The sequence below is a fragment of the Limulus polyphemus genome, unplaced genomic scaffold, assembly GCF_000517525.1.
Source record: "Limulus polyphemus unplaced genomic scaffold, Limulus_polyphemus-2.1.2 Scaffold488, whole genome shotgun sequence".
Lineage (NCBI taxonomy): Eukaryota > Metazoa > Arthropoda > Merostomata > Xiphosura > Limulidae > Limulus > Limulus polyphemus.
Window position 1 is genome coordinate 84,584 of NW_013666098.1, and position 11,497 is coordinate 96,080.

Here is an 11,497-nt window from a genome sequence, read left to right on the forward strand (position 1 = left end):
TGGGTAATGTTGTTTTGTGAAATAAAACTTACTGCACCATGGTAGTGGGTAGTGTTGTTTTGTGAAATAAAACTTACTGCACCATGGTAGTGGGTAATGTTGTTTTGTGAAAATAAAACTTACTGCACCATGGTTGTGGGTAGTGTTGTTTTGTGGAAATATAACTTACTGCAACATGGTGGTGGGTAGTGTAGTTTTGTGGAAATATAACTTACTGCAACATGGTGGTGGGTAATGTTGTTTTGTGGAAATAAAACACACTGTAACATTCTATTGGGTAATGTTGTTTTGTGGAAATAAAACCTACTGTAACATTCTATTGGGTAATTTTGTTTTGTGGAAATAAAACCTACTGTAACATTCTATTGGATAATGTTGTTATGTGGAAATAAAACCTACTGTAACATTCTATTGGGTAATGTTGTTTTGTGGAAATAAAACCTACTGTAACATTCTGTTGGGTAATGTTGTTTTGTGGAAATAAAACCTACTGTAACATTCTGTTGGGTAATGTTGTTTTGTGGAAATAAAACCTACTGTAACATTCTATTGGGTAATGTTTTTTGAAAATACATCCAATCTCATAAAACAGGTATGTTAAAACGTTTTTGTTTTTTTGTTGTTTACATTTTAGTACTAATGTACAATGTTTAATGTGACTTGCTAATAGCAAGGACTAAAATGTTGTGTACTTTTGTGAAGGGTTAATAAACTTATTAGAGATTCGGGATTTCAGATTTTATATATATATATATATATTATCAAATTGTATTTGAGATACATAATTTAGACCCTGTAAACAGTTACACTATAGTGAATTGTTATGATTGTGATAGTATATTCATTGAGATAACAGAGGTGAAATCACTGACAAATAAGTGTAAGCAACATTTGTGTGACTATTAACACTGAGCAAATTGTTAGTTTCTAAAAGTATTTGAGCCTATATATATATATATATATAAAAGGAATCATAAGAGCTTTCTCTATTAATACATCTAAAGCTATAAATTTTCTGTGTAATAAAATATAAATGACTAAATTTAGAACCATTCTGGTAGCTCACTGAAGCCTGTTTAGATTCTTTCTAAGTGTAGTCAAACCTCCACAGAGTTTGTACACACACTTGTTTCGAACTTTGCTTGCAAGAGGTGTGTGTAGAGAAAAGAGAGGTACAGTATATAAAACTTGCTTTGATGTAACTCTAAATGTTCTTTGTTTTATAAAAGTAGACTATACAAAGTAAGTTGATGCTGGTCACAGGTTTTAAACTTTACTTGATATAATCTGAATATAAAAAGAAGGGTACAGCTTATAAAACCATGCTTTGTTTTAATGTTTAACTTTGTTTTTTGTTTGTTGAGAATAAAGAAGTTATTACATGTTGGTATGAGGGACTTTATATTAGGATCTGTAAACCATTTGTGTTTGTTATCAAGTTTTGTTTCATGTTTATTAAGTATCATGTTTTACAGAACTTTGCAAGTGGTCTGTATACAAATTTGGTTAAGTAAAGAGTTTTTAGTCTTGAGTAAAGAAAATATTGAATGTTGATATGAGGGAGTTAACATTAGGATCTGTAAATCATGTGTGTTTGTTATCAAGTTTGTTTATTAAGTATCTACATATTTTACAGAACTTTGCAAGAGTGAAAATGCAGGTGACAATGTCGCTGAGTTCATTGGTTGGAACCAATCAGAACTTTAATGAAGCATATCTACGTCGGTCATTAAAAACCATCCTGGTGTATGCAGAAAGTGATTCAGAACTTCAGGAAACTACTTTTCCAGAACAGGTAAGTTGCTTATTTCTCTTTAAAAAAAGACAACAATCCGAGTCGTGCTGGACAGCTTTATATTTGTATACTTATGGTGTTTTATAGTTAAAAATTTTCTCTGTATGGAAAAATGTACAGGATTTGGTATCTTATAACAAGATTAGAACAGAGTATTGTAGCAAAGAGTGTGTTAAGCATCTTAGTTGAAAGTCTTACCACAGATTCTTTATATAGATAACTCATTCATAACAACAAAAACTATGAAATGAAACCTGAAAGTTTCTTTAAAGGAAACGTAGCTACTATACTATGATTTAAAAGTGAAATTATAATTTTCAAGTATGCTAACAGAACCAGGTAATCAGCAAAGTAAAACATAACAAAATTTGACAGACAGAAAAAGGTCATTTATAAATAGAGTAAATATTCATTTGTTTGTTCAACTCTCACATTATAAGCTTGGATACAGTGATAGAGTGATTATAACCTTTCACATATCAACAAATCAACCCATTCAAGCATAACAAATTTGTTGCATTCCTTTTTTTGTGCCAGAAATTTCTAATGAAATTATTAGCCTTTTTATTAAATTGAGCATTGATGTAAAAACTGTATTCAAACCTTCACATAAAAATTAGCATCTTATTACTTAACCCAGAAGAATCCCTATTAAAAGAACAAAAACAGGGCATATACAGTATCCCATGTGAATGTGGAAAGAAATACATTGGACAAATGTCACATTCCTTAGAAATAAGACACAAAGAACACAAAGGTTGCATGTTTAGATGTGAATTCTAGTTATCCACCTTAACATTCCATCATTATGAAACAGGACACAAAGTACTTTGGGATGAAATTCTTCTCCTACACAAACCCAATACTAAAAAAGAAAGAGACTGTTTGTTTAGGAACTATAGAAATCATCAAAGTAAATGATCTCTCACTAAACCATGATAATGGCCCTAACAACATCAACCATATTTGGTGAGGTCTATTCACTGTTCATATACTTGACCAGACTTGACATTTACCTATATCCTGTCATCTGCTGACACTATTTCCATCACATTTAATCTTTTGTCTTTCTAATGATATATAAACCTTGTATTGCTTAGTACTCATCATATCTGTAGAAGACAGACCAATGTTCTGTCGAAACATGTAGTATGTTCCACCGTCAGTAAAACTTTTCCTTATGCTTATAAATCATTTGTTGCCTACCTATTATCAATGAATACTGTTCAGAACACATGATGCCTTCAGGATCTTCATTTTGGGATAGCCTTGATATGTTTGAGAATGACAGTAAGCATATTTCACCCAGTATCATGTTCTGACTTTTGTGAACAACACCTATGATTTTCAGTGTACCTCTTGTGAAAATTTTGTATCCCACAAGACACATCTCTGCATCAATACAAGATAATTTGACCATAAAAAAAATTACCCCACCTACCTATTTTCCATGCTATCATGGCATTCATAACATGTTTTGAATAGTTATATATAATCTAAGTGAATTGAATTTGATTTATGCTGTTAAACCATTAATTTAAAACTATTTGTTAATTTTACTTGTGTATTCCAATCTTCATTACACAGTTGTTACAAGAAATTCATGCGTATTGAGAATCATTCATCTACTTTTTAAGTTATGCAAAAATTAATTGAATTTTGAATACACATGTTTTGAATTTACATGTTGAACATTATTATTGAAAATAATGTTAATTGTTAAGAAATGTTAATAGTGAAGAAGTTAGTTAAAACTTCATGCATTCAACAAAAGTGTAAATCAAATGTTAATAAAATGCATTTAATTTTGAAAATTCAGTAGATTGTTTTCACAGAAACTGACATGATCTGTAACCAGACTCGGCTAATTCACACCAAAAAAAACAGATTTTCATAGGGAAAAAATTGGATCCACAATCTTCATTTTGTTATTAATGAATCATGCTAAAATTAATCTTGTTGTATTGAGTCAGTGGAGTTTTCCTTATAGTAAATCTGTACAGTAGCTTAGTTGAACAAATATGTATTTATTCAAGACCTATTAAAATTTTCTCTTGTGGTAGGTGCGGGATTTGGTATTCAACCTGCATATGATACTCTCAGACACAGTAAAAATGAAGGAGTTCCAGGAAGATCCAGAAATGTTGATGGACCTGATGTATCGGATTGCTAAGGGTTACCAGAACTCTCCTGATTTGCGACTTACTTGGCTAGCAAACATGGCTCAGAAGCATACTGAGGTTTGAAATTTTTTTTAATTGCAAAAGTTTCTCAGCAACATACAGAAGTGTATAAAACTTACTGATGTTGTTTCTGATAGTTAGTATTGATTTACAGGCTAGTAAACAGACGTCTGTGAGTTACAGTTAGTATAAATTGTAATTGTGTAACGGGCAGCACCCTTGTGGGCTTAATTGTTGGAGTTTCAATTACACTGCCAGTCACACCAGATTTATTTAGTGGAGGATTTGCAGTGGTGAGTGGAGCTCACAAGTCACTAGCTCAAGGTAATTTACAGTTAGAATAAAGAATCAGAGTCCCAAACCAACATTGAACAGATTATAATAACATTTATTAAACATTTCCAAATAACATCCAATGTAAATCAAAAGTCTGTTAATTGTTATACACTTTCCAACTACCGTTAATCTATACTATCCGTTAATACACATAAAGTACACTTCTCTTAGTTGAACATGAATATCATTTTAATATTACTTACATTAACTGATCAAGAGAAACCACAATATTAGACTTACAACAGTGCTGGACTGGTAAACTTTTGGAGCTTTGAGACTTTCAGAGTCACATTGACGAATAATTCGAGAACCTAGAGGAGAATCCTGTACTCTTGAAGGAAACTTACTTTTTGGTTTCAGACAGGGGTTTTTAAACCATATTTTCTTGGTATTCTCTCGGCCTTCCAAATAATATCCAGAACTACCCGCAAGTAGTTCTACCACCTTATTGGTCAATCTGTGCAACTTCCCGGACTAGTCAAAACTCTCAAGTGATTGGTTACTGTTATGGCGGAGTTAGTCGGTTGTCTCTCTACTTGTACCCATACACTAGTGTCTTGTAAGGGATATGGCATCAAAGTACCACTTTTGCTTGTTAACATCAACTTTTTCATAGCTTTCATAGTGCTAATAAGTTAGCGTCAGTAATCCATCACAACCTGTCACGGGTGCTCGTGCACTTACTTCGTTGCTAGGCAATATCTTTACGTAATTCTCAATGCCACTAACCCAGCTAGTTGAACTCTCTAGCTCTCTGCGTTATTTCGTAATACAGGCGTCTTTACTTACATCATTTCTCCCTGTACATGTTCACTTAAAACTCGGAAATTTGTTATAACTATTTTTAAACTCTTTTTGACTATTAAATATCTTGAAGCAATTGCAAAATTCCCTCAAAAATATTCAGTTGCTTCATGTGAACTATCATGCACAAAACTACTAAATGCTGCAAATGATTAGCTGTTATAAGCAGACCTATTATCTTTTTTTAGTGGGAATTATATGTCTGAAAGTAACATAATTTATGATTTTTGATTAATTTTCTAAACACTTTGCTATGAAAGGTATTAAGTACAAATTCACTTAGAGTTTTTGGTTTCAAATACAAGTGATATCAAATACATAAAGTTTGGGGTTGTAAAAACTGATACAACTGGCTTACCTTAAGAATCAATGCTAACAACATGAAGTCATGATTTTGTTTGTTCAATCAGGAAGTTGTGTTTTTATTGCTCTGAAGGCAGTCAGGACAATGATAGTTTAATCAGAAAGTTGTGGTTTTGTTTGTCATCTGAAGGCAGTCAGGATAATGATAGTATAATCAGAAAGTTGTGGTTTTGTTTGTCCTCTGAAGGCAGTCAGGACAATGATAGTTTAAGCAGGAAGTTGTGGTTTTATTTGTCTTCTGAAGGCAGTCAGGACAATGATAGTTTAATCAGAAAGTTGTGGTTTTGTTTGTCATCTGAAGGCAGTCAGGACAATGATAGTATAATCAGAAAGTTGTGGTTTTGTTTGTCCTCTGAAGGCAGTAAGGACAACAATAGTTTAATCAGTTGAGATTAAAAGTTTAATTTTAGAAATGCTAAATAGACTTTAGTTAACTTTTAACATCAATTGAATGTTTTAATTGTTAAGCTAGATATGAAATCTGTGTGACATTAGGTAACTTTTCAAGGATGAGGTGAGTGAGATGAAATTTGAAAACCTTTCTTTTTTGTAATGGTTATGTTTTAATTAAAGATATCACTATTTTCTATTTTTGTAATTTTTTTTAATTGATTGAGAATCAGCTAAGAGTTTAGTATCAGATTAAAAAACTGAAAGTCTAAAATACATTGACTGTGTATTTCACACTTTATAAGCCCACTTCAAGAAAGACTGTATACCTTTCAGAGATTTAATCATGCAGAGGCTGCACACTGTCTAGTCCACTCAGCAGCTCTGGTGGCCGAATATTTACACATGCTAGAAGACAAACCATATCTTCCAATAGGGTGTGTAAGTTTCGAGGTTAGTATTGACAGGTGTTTGTTCACTAGTATAAATCTCAACTTTTATCATGTTAATGATGAAGGGATGAGTAAATGTTGTAATTGTTAATTTTTTATGATAAAGAATATCAACCCGCAAGATAAGTACATAGATATCTATTGATACATCACGGTGATTTTTAGTCAGTGTTTTGTTACTCATAACCCAAAAAACAAAAGGTGAAGGAAAAGCTACTGAAAGTGCTTATACATGTGTTCATTTCCAGCAGTATTAACCTGCATTGGCCAGTGTAGGAAAACTTTCTTAGATAATCAACTTTTAATTCTGAAGGAAATTAGTAGGAAATATCTGTCTCAACAAAATTCCTCATTCACCTTATTACATTTTTCAGATAATTGTTATTTTTGTTTGTTTTAATGTAAGTTTGTAAGAGAAGTATATATGTCTACTTAACCTTATGTGTTTGGAAGGGTCAAAGTTTGAATGTAAAAATCCTTTTTATAGAGTTGCATTTAAAAATTTAAATAACTTTATCTTTGATGCATGTAAATAAGTTTGGCATCAAAATGTAGTTTATGATTCAAAGTTTTAATTTCAATAGGAAATATTTAAATAAATTTTCAATCTTCACTTCTTTGTATCACCTTAAATCTGTACTCCAAATTGCTTATTTTACATTTGTTTTCTACTCTTATTTGATCTTCTGAGTGTTCCACCAACAACACACTTATACTACTGATATTGGAAAACCAGAATATAAATCACTAGCCTCCAAGCTTCTTACTTTACTGAGATATAAAAAAATCGATCAAATCCACATGTCATGCCTCTCTTATCCCAATCTGTCTTTCATAAAATATCAGTATTTTTCTTTGACATTTGCTATTAGATTATTTTTGACAAAATTGTTCTTCACAAAGTTCACTGGAAGGCTAGCTTGTGATTACGCTTGAATTAGGCATTTGGTCTCAACCAAATTGTTCTTCACAAAGTTCATTGGAAGGCTAGTTTGTGTTGATGCTTGTAATTAGGCATTTGGTCTCAACCAAATTGTTCTTCACAGAGTTCGTTGGAAGGCTAGTTCGTGTTGACACTTGTAATTAGGCATTTGGGTTCAACCAAATTGTTCTTCACAAGATACATTAAGAAGTTGGTTCGTGTTGTCGCTCATGATTAGGTACTTGGCCAAAACGAAATTGTTCTTCGCAAAGTTCATTGAGAGGCTAGTTTGTGTTGACACTTGTGATTAAGCAATTGGCCTAAACCAAATTGTTCTTAACAAGGTTCATTGGGAAGCTAGTTCGTGTTGTCGCTCATGATTAGGTACTTGGCCAAAACGAAATTGTTCTTTGCAAAGTTCATTGAGAGGCTAGTTTGTGTTGACACTTGTGATTAAGCAATTGGCCTAAACCAAATTGTTCTTAACAAGGTTCATTGGGAAGCTAGTTCGTGTTGACACTCATAATTAGGCAATTGGCCTCTGTTTCATTTTTTGCTATCATGTTTTTCTTCTCCTATCAGGAAAATGCATTTTTTAACCTATTTGTAGCTTAGTTAGAAGCCAGTTAAATTATGGTTGTTTTGGGATCTTTTGTTATATTGCCTAATATATGTTTTCTGTTCTAAAATGTATATTGGAAAGCTCCAGGAATTTTTATCTGAAGAACTAACTTTGTGAAAAATGTCAGGCCAAGCTCAATTATAGTTTGTACGCGCAAACCAAATATCACATGGGCCACGTACCTTGCCTGTGATATTTATGACCTGTGGCTAATTACTTCCCACTGTGTTTATAGGTTTTGGTGGACAGATCAGAGTTCAAGTAAGTACTAAGTACAACAATAAAACCACAAATTTACAGAAAATAGGTGTGAAAAAGTTAACAGTTAACTTTCTAGATAAGACCTACATGAAACAAGCAATATTATGCATCTAAAGAAAAAGCTATTGTTAATTTTATTTCATCTTTTTCAACCTTTCATTTCACTGTAAATTGATCATGAGTAGACAAAATAACCCATAAAATATACAGTTTTACCAGAAAAAACTTGATATTTGTTTAGAAGGTTCTAGAGGTTATGAAAATGAAATACAAAACTGTAAGACGAAAAAAAAAGTATTTTAATTCATAAAAGGAAAATTATTTTGCACTCAGTTTGAGTCAGACTGACTTATTAAATTCACTAACAAATCTTTAGTAAAAATACTTTATTAAAAATTCAGATTTTTTTGTGTGCGTGTGTGTGTGTACAACTGAATTCTAAAGTTAACAAAAAGTTTGCCAAATTTCATGAAGATACACAAAGTAAATTCAGAATTATAATAAATAGTAATTCTCCAATTTGGGATTTTTTCTTAAGACTAACCCCAAGCACATAGGGTTAAAATGAGAGTTTAAACAACGTATTTAATGTCTGATTGTTCATCACAGTCCCTGTCATACAACATTCTCGAGGAAAGTGCTGTATCAGATGACATTTTGTCCCCTGATGAAGAAGGAATTTGTACTGGAAAGTATTTTACTGAGAATGGTCTCATTGGTTTGCTGGAACAAGCTGCTAGTTCTTTCTCTCTGGTAAACAACTTAGTAACTTGCATTTTGTTCAAACATATCTTAGATTTAGAAAAGGATTACACACAAATAACTTTAATAACATCCTTTATAATGATGCTTAAAATGTAATCAAAGGGTAATTGTTGCATTTTTCTGTTATTGAGCGTGTCTCAGTTATATTTTCATTTTGGAAAAATTTATAGAGATGTATATTTATTATTGTAAATTTAGTTTTTGCAAATATCAAGTGAAAGTTAACATATAAACTCATGTTTGATAATAATTCATTAAAAGTCTTCTAAATACCCCATTTCATAGGCAGGAATGTATGAGGCAATGAATGAAGTCTACAAAATCCTGATACCAATTGCCGAAGCTCATCGAGATTACAAGAAATTGGCTAATATTCACAGCAAACTTCATGAGGCTTTCACCAAAATAGATCAACAGGTGTTAACCATGATTATTAAATAAATTATTTCTGTTATGCATCAAAAACTAGTTTTCTTAGGTATTTGTTTGAATAACTATGGAAAAAATACCTATTGTAAAGTATGTATTAAAAAGGTGATTAAAATTTGTAGTTTGTTTTACTTTTCTTAGTATTAGAAAGTATGTCTTTAACACCAACTTTAATATGTGTAGTTTTGTTTACTTTTATCAAGACTGGAAAGCGTGTTTTTGGCACCTACTTTAGAGTGGGGTTCTATGGCTACAAATTTGGAGACTTGGATGAAAAAGAATTCATTTACAAGGAACCAACCCTGACCAAACTACCGGAGATATCTCATCGCTTAGAGGTAAAATAGTCTTATGAAATTATCTTCATATTTGCATTGAGCAACATGATATTACTTACATTATTAGTACTTTTATTATTCTTGAACTGAAAAATAGCAGAATTTCTTATAATAAAATGAAACTGTAACTATACAATCATATTAAAAAACTTGTACTTTTGACAGTTCCACCTGTGAAACATTCTAGATTTTGTCAGTTTTCAATTTTTCACGTGATTTAATGACCTTTTTGATCCTGCATGTTTTTTCACTATCATGTAGTTATACAATAATATTCATCTATAAATCAAATATATTTTATTGTGTATTGTTAAAAGGTTTTGTTGTTTTTTTAGAATTTTTATGCAGAAAGGTTTGGAGCTGAATATGCAGAGGTCATCAAGGACTCCAACACTGTTGACTCATCAAAACTAAACCCAGAAAAAGTAAAGGAAAATGTTAAATTTTTGACAAATTGAGTTTTTCCTTTTAGTTGTAGAGGTCTTTGGATCTGTATATTTAAAGATATCTTTGTTTAAAAGTTTACATTGCTTGAAAACCTACACAGTGAGTTAAACATGGGAGCATGGGTTTGCCTTGTTGTAGATTTGTTTGTTGTTAAGCACAAAGCTACACAACAAGTTATGTGTGTTATGCACACCACAGGTATCGAAATTTGGTATATAGTGTTATAAGCCTTCAAACTTACCGCTGAGCCACTGGAAGGCTCATCTGGTAGAACAGACTTCATAGGTAGTGAGCTTTGTTGGAATCTCTGCAATACCACATAATATTACCTTGCACTTTTAAACTGTAGGTGTGTTATGAGAGTGACAGTCAATCCCTTAATGTGGTAGTAGAGTGCTACTGACAAGTTGCCATCCCTCAGTCAGTAGTTAAAACTAAGAACGGCAGCAGATAGCATCAGCAGCTTTGCTATAGCTACTAAATACAAAGACAGTAAAATACGAAGAAGCCAAAACAAAGTTATCTATTTATAGTAAGTCCTAATGAAATATAAATAACATCTGGAAAACTACAAATAATTAGTTAATCAACATGCACATAATACATTGTCTCATATTTATTCTTATAGTACTGACAAAAAAATAATAATGAATGATTGTTGTTTCTTCTAAAATGTTAGATGATTAATACCCTTCACGATGTGTGTCGATGTCTGAGTTGTGTTTTTCAACCTTTTGATATAGGCTTACATTCAAATAACCTACGTGGAACCTTATTTTGAAATGTATGAAGAAAGAAACAGGGTGACTTATTTTGAAAAGAACTATAATATCAGTAAGTTTCTTTTCAGTTTTTTAAATTTCACACTTTGTAAAATAGTCACAATTTAGTAAGTATTACCAAGAAAGCTTTGGTGAACTCAATAATCATAGTGAAATACACTACAGTGTTGGATGTTTTGTTATTATAATATGAATATGCTTTTTTAAAGAATTAATTAATTTTGAAATCCTTATTTGTATATTAAATTGTTGTGGGCAATAATGTAGAAAAATCATATAGTATACTTACTTTACATATTAACCCCTATCATCATGGTATCCTTTACTGCGCATGACACAAGGTTTTAGTGTTTTACATTCAAATTTTTATTAAACTGTTTTTTGTTTATGTTATACCAATTAATATAGCATAAAAGCTTCACTAATTATCCATATTTTAATAGTATATAAGTTTTAAGTTCTTAATTCTACAAGGCAATATTTTAAAAAAATCCTGAATTTCCCCTAGTGTGACACACGTGACACATTTTCTCTAGGCATCTTCTCTTCTCTATTTTATCCACCACTCCTCTAAAAAGTGCAAAATTAAATGTAAATAATGCACTATA

The 11,497-nt window shown here is 31.5% G+C and overlaps 1 protein-coding gene across 2 annotated transcripts in view; it reads left to right on the plus strand.

Annotated features, from left to right (window-relative positions):
• Nucleotides 1-11,497, plus strand: part of LOC106458573 (dedicator of cytokinesis protein 7-like) — a 77,653-nt gene that overhangs the window by 52,866 nt on the left and 13,290 nt on the right. For both annotated transcript variants that reach the window (XM_013918091.2, XM_022384836.1), the window contains exons 32-39: nt 1,637-1,795; nt 3,859-4,035; nt 6,208-6,324; nt 8,738-8,881; nt 9,179-9,310; nt 9,526-9,660; nt 9,996-10,085; nt 10,851-10,941. In XM_013918091.2, the coding sequence (XP_013773545.1) occupies nt 1,637-1,795; nt 3,859-4,035; nt 6,208-6,324; nt 8,738-8,881; nt 9,179-9,310; nt 9,526-9,660; nt 9,996-10,085; nt 10,851-10,941 (1,045 nt within the window). The remainder of the gene's footprint in view (nt 1-1,636; nt 1,796-3,858; nt 4,036-6,207; nt 6,325-8,737; nt 8,882-9,178; nt 9,311-9,525; nt 9,661-9,995; nt 10,086-10,850; nt 10,942-11,497) is intronic.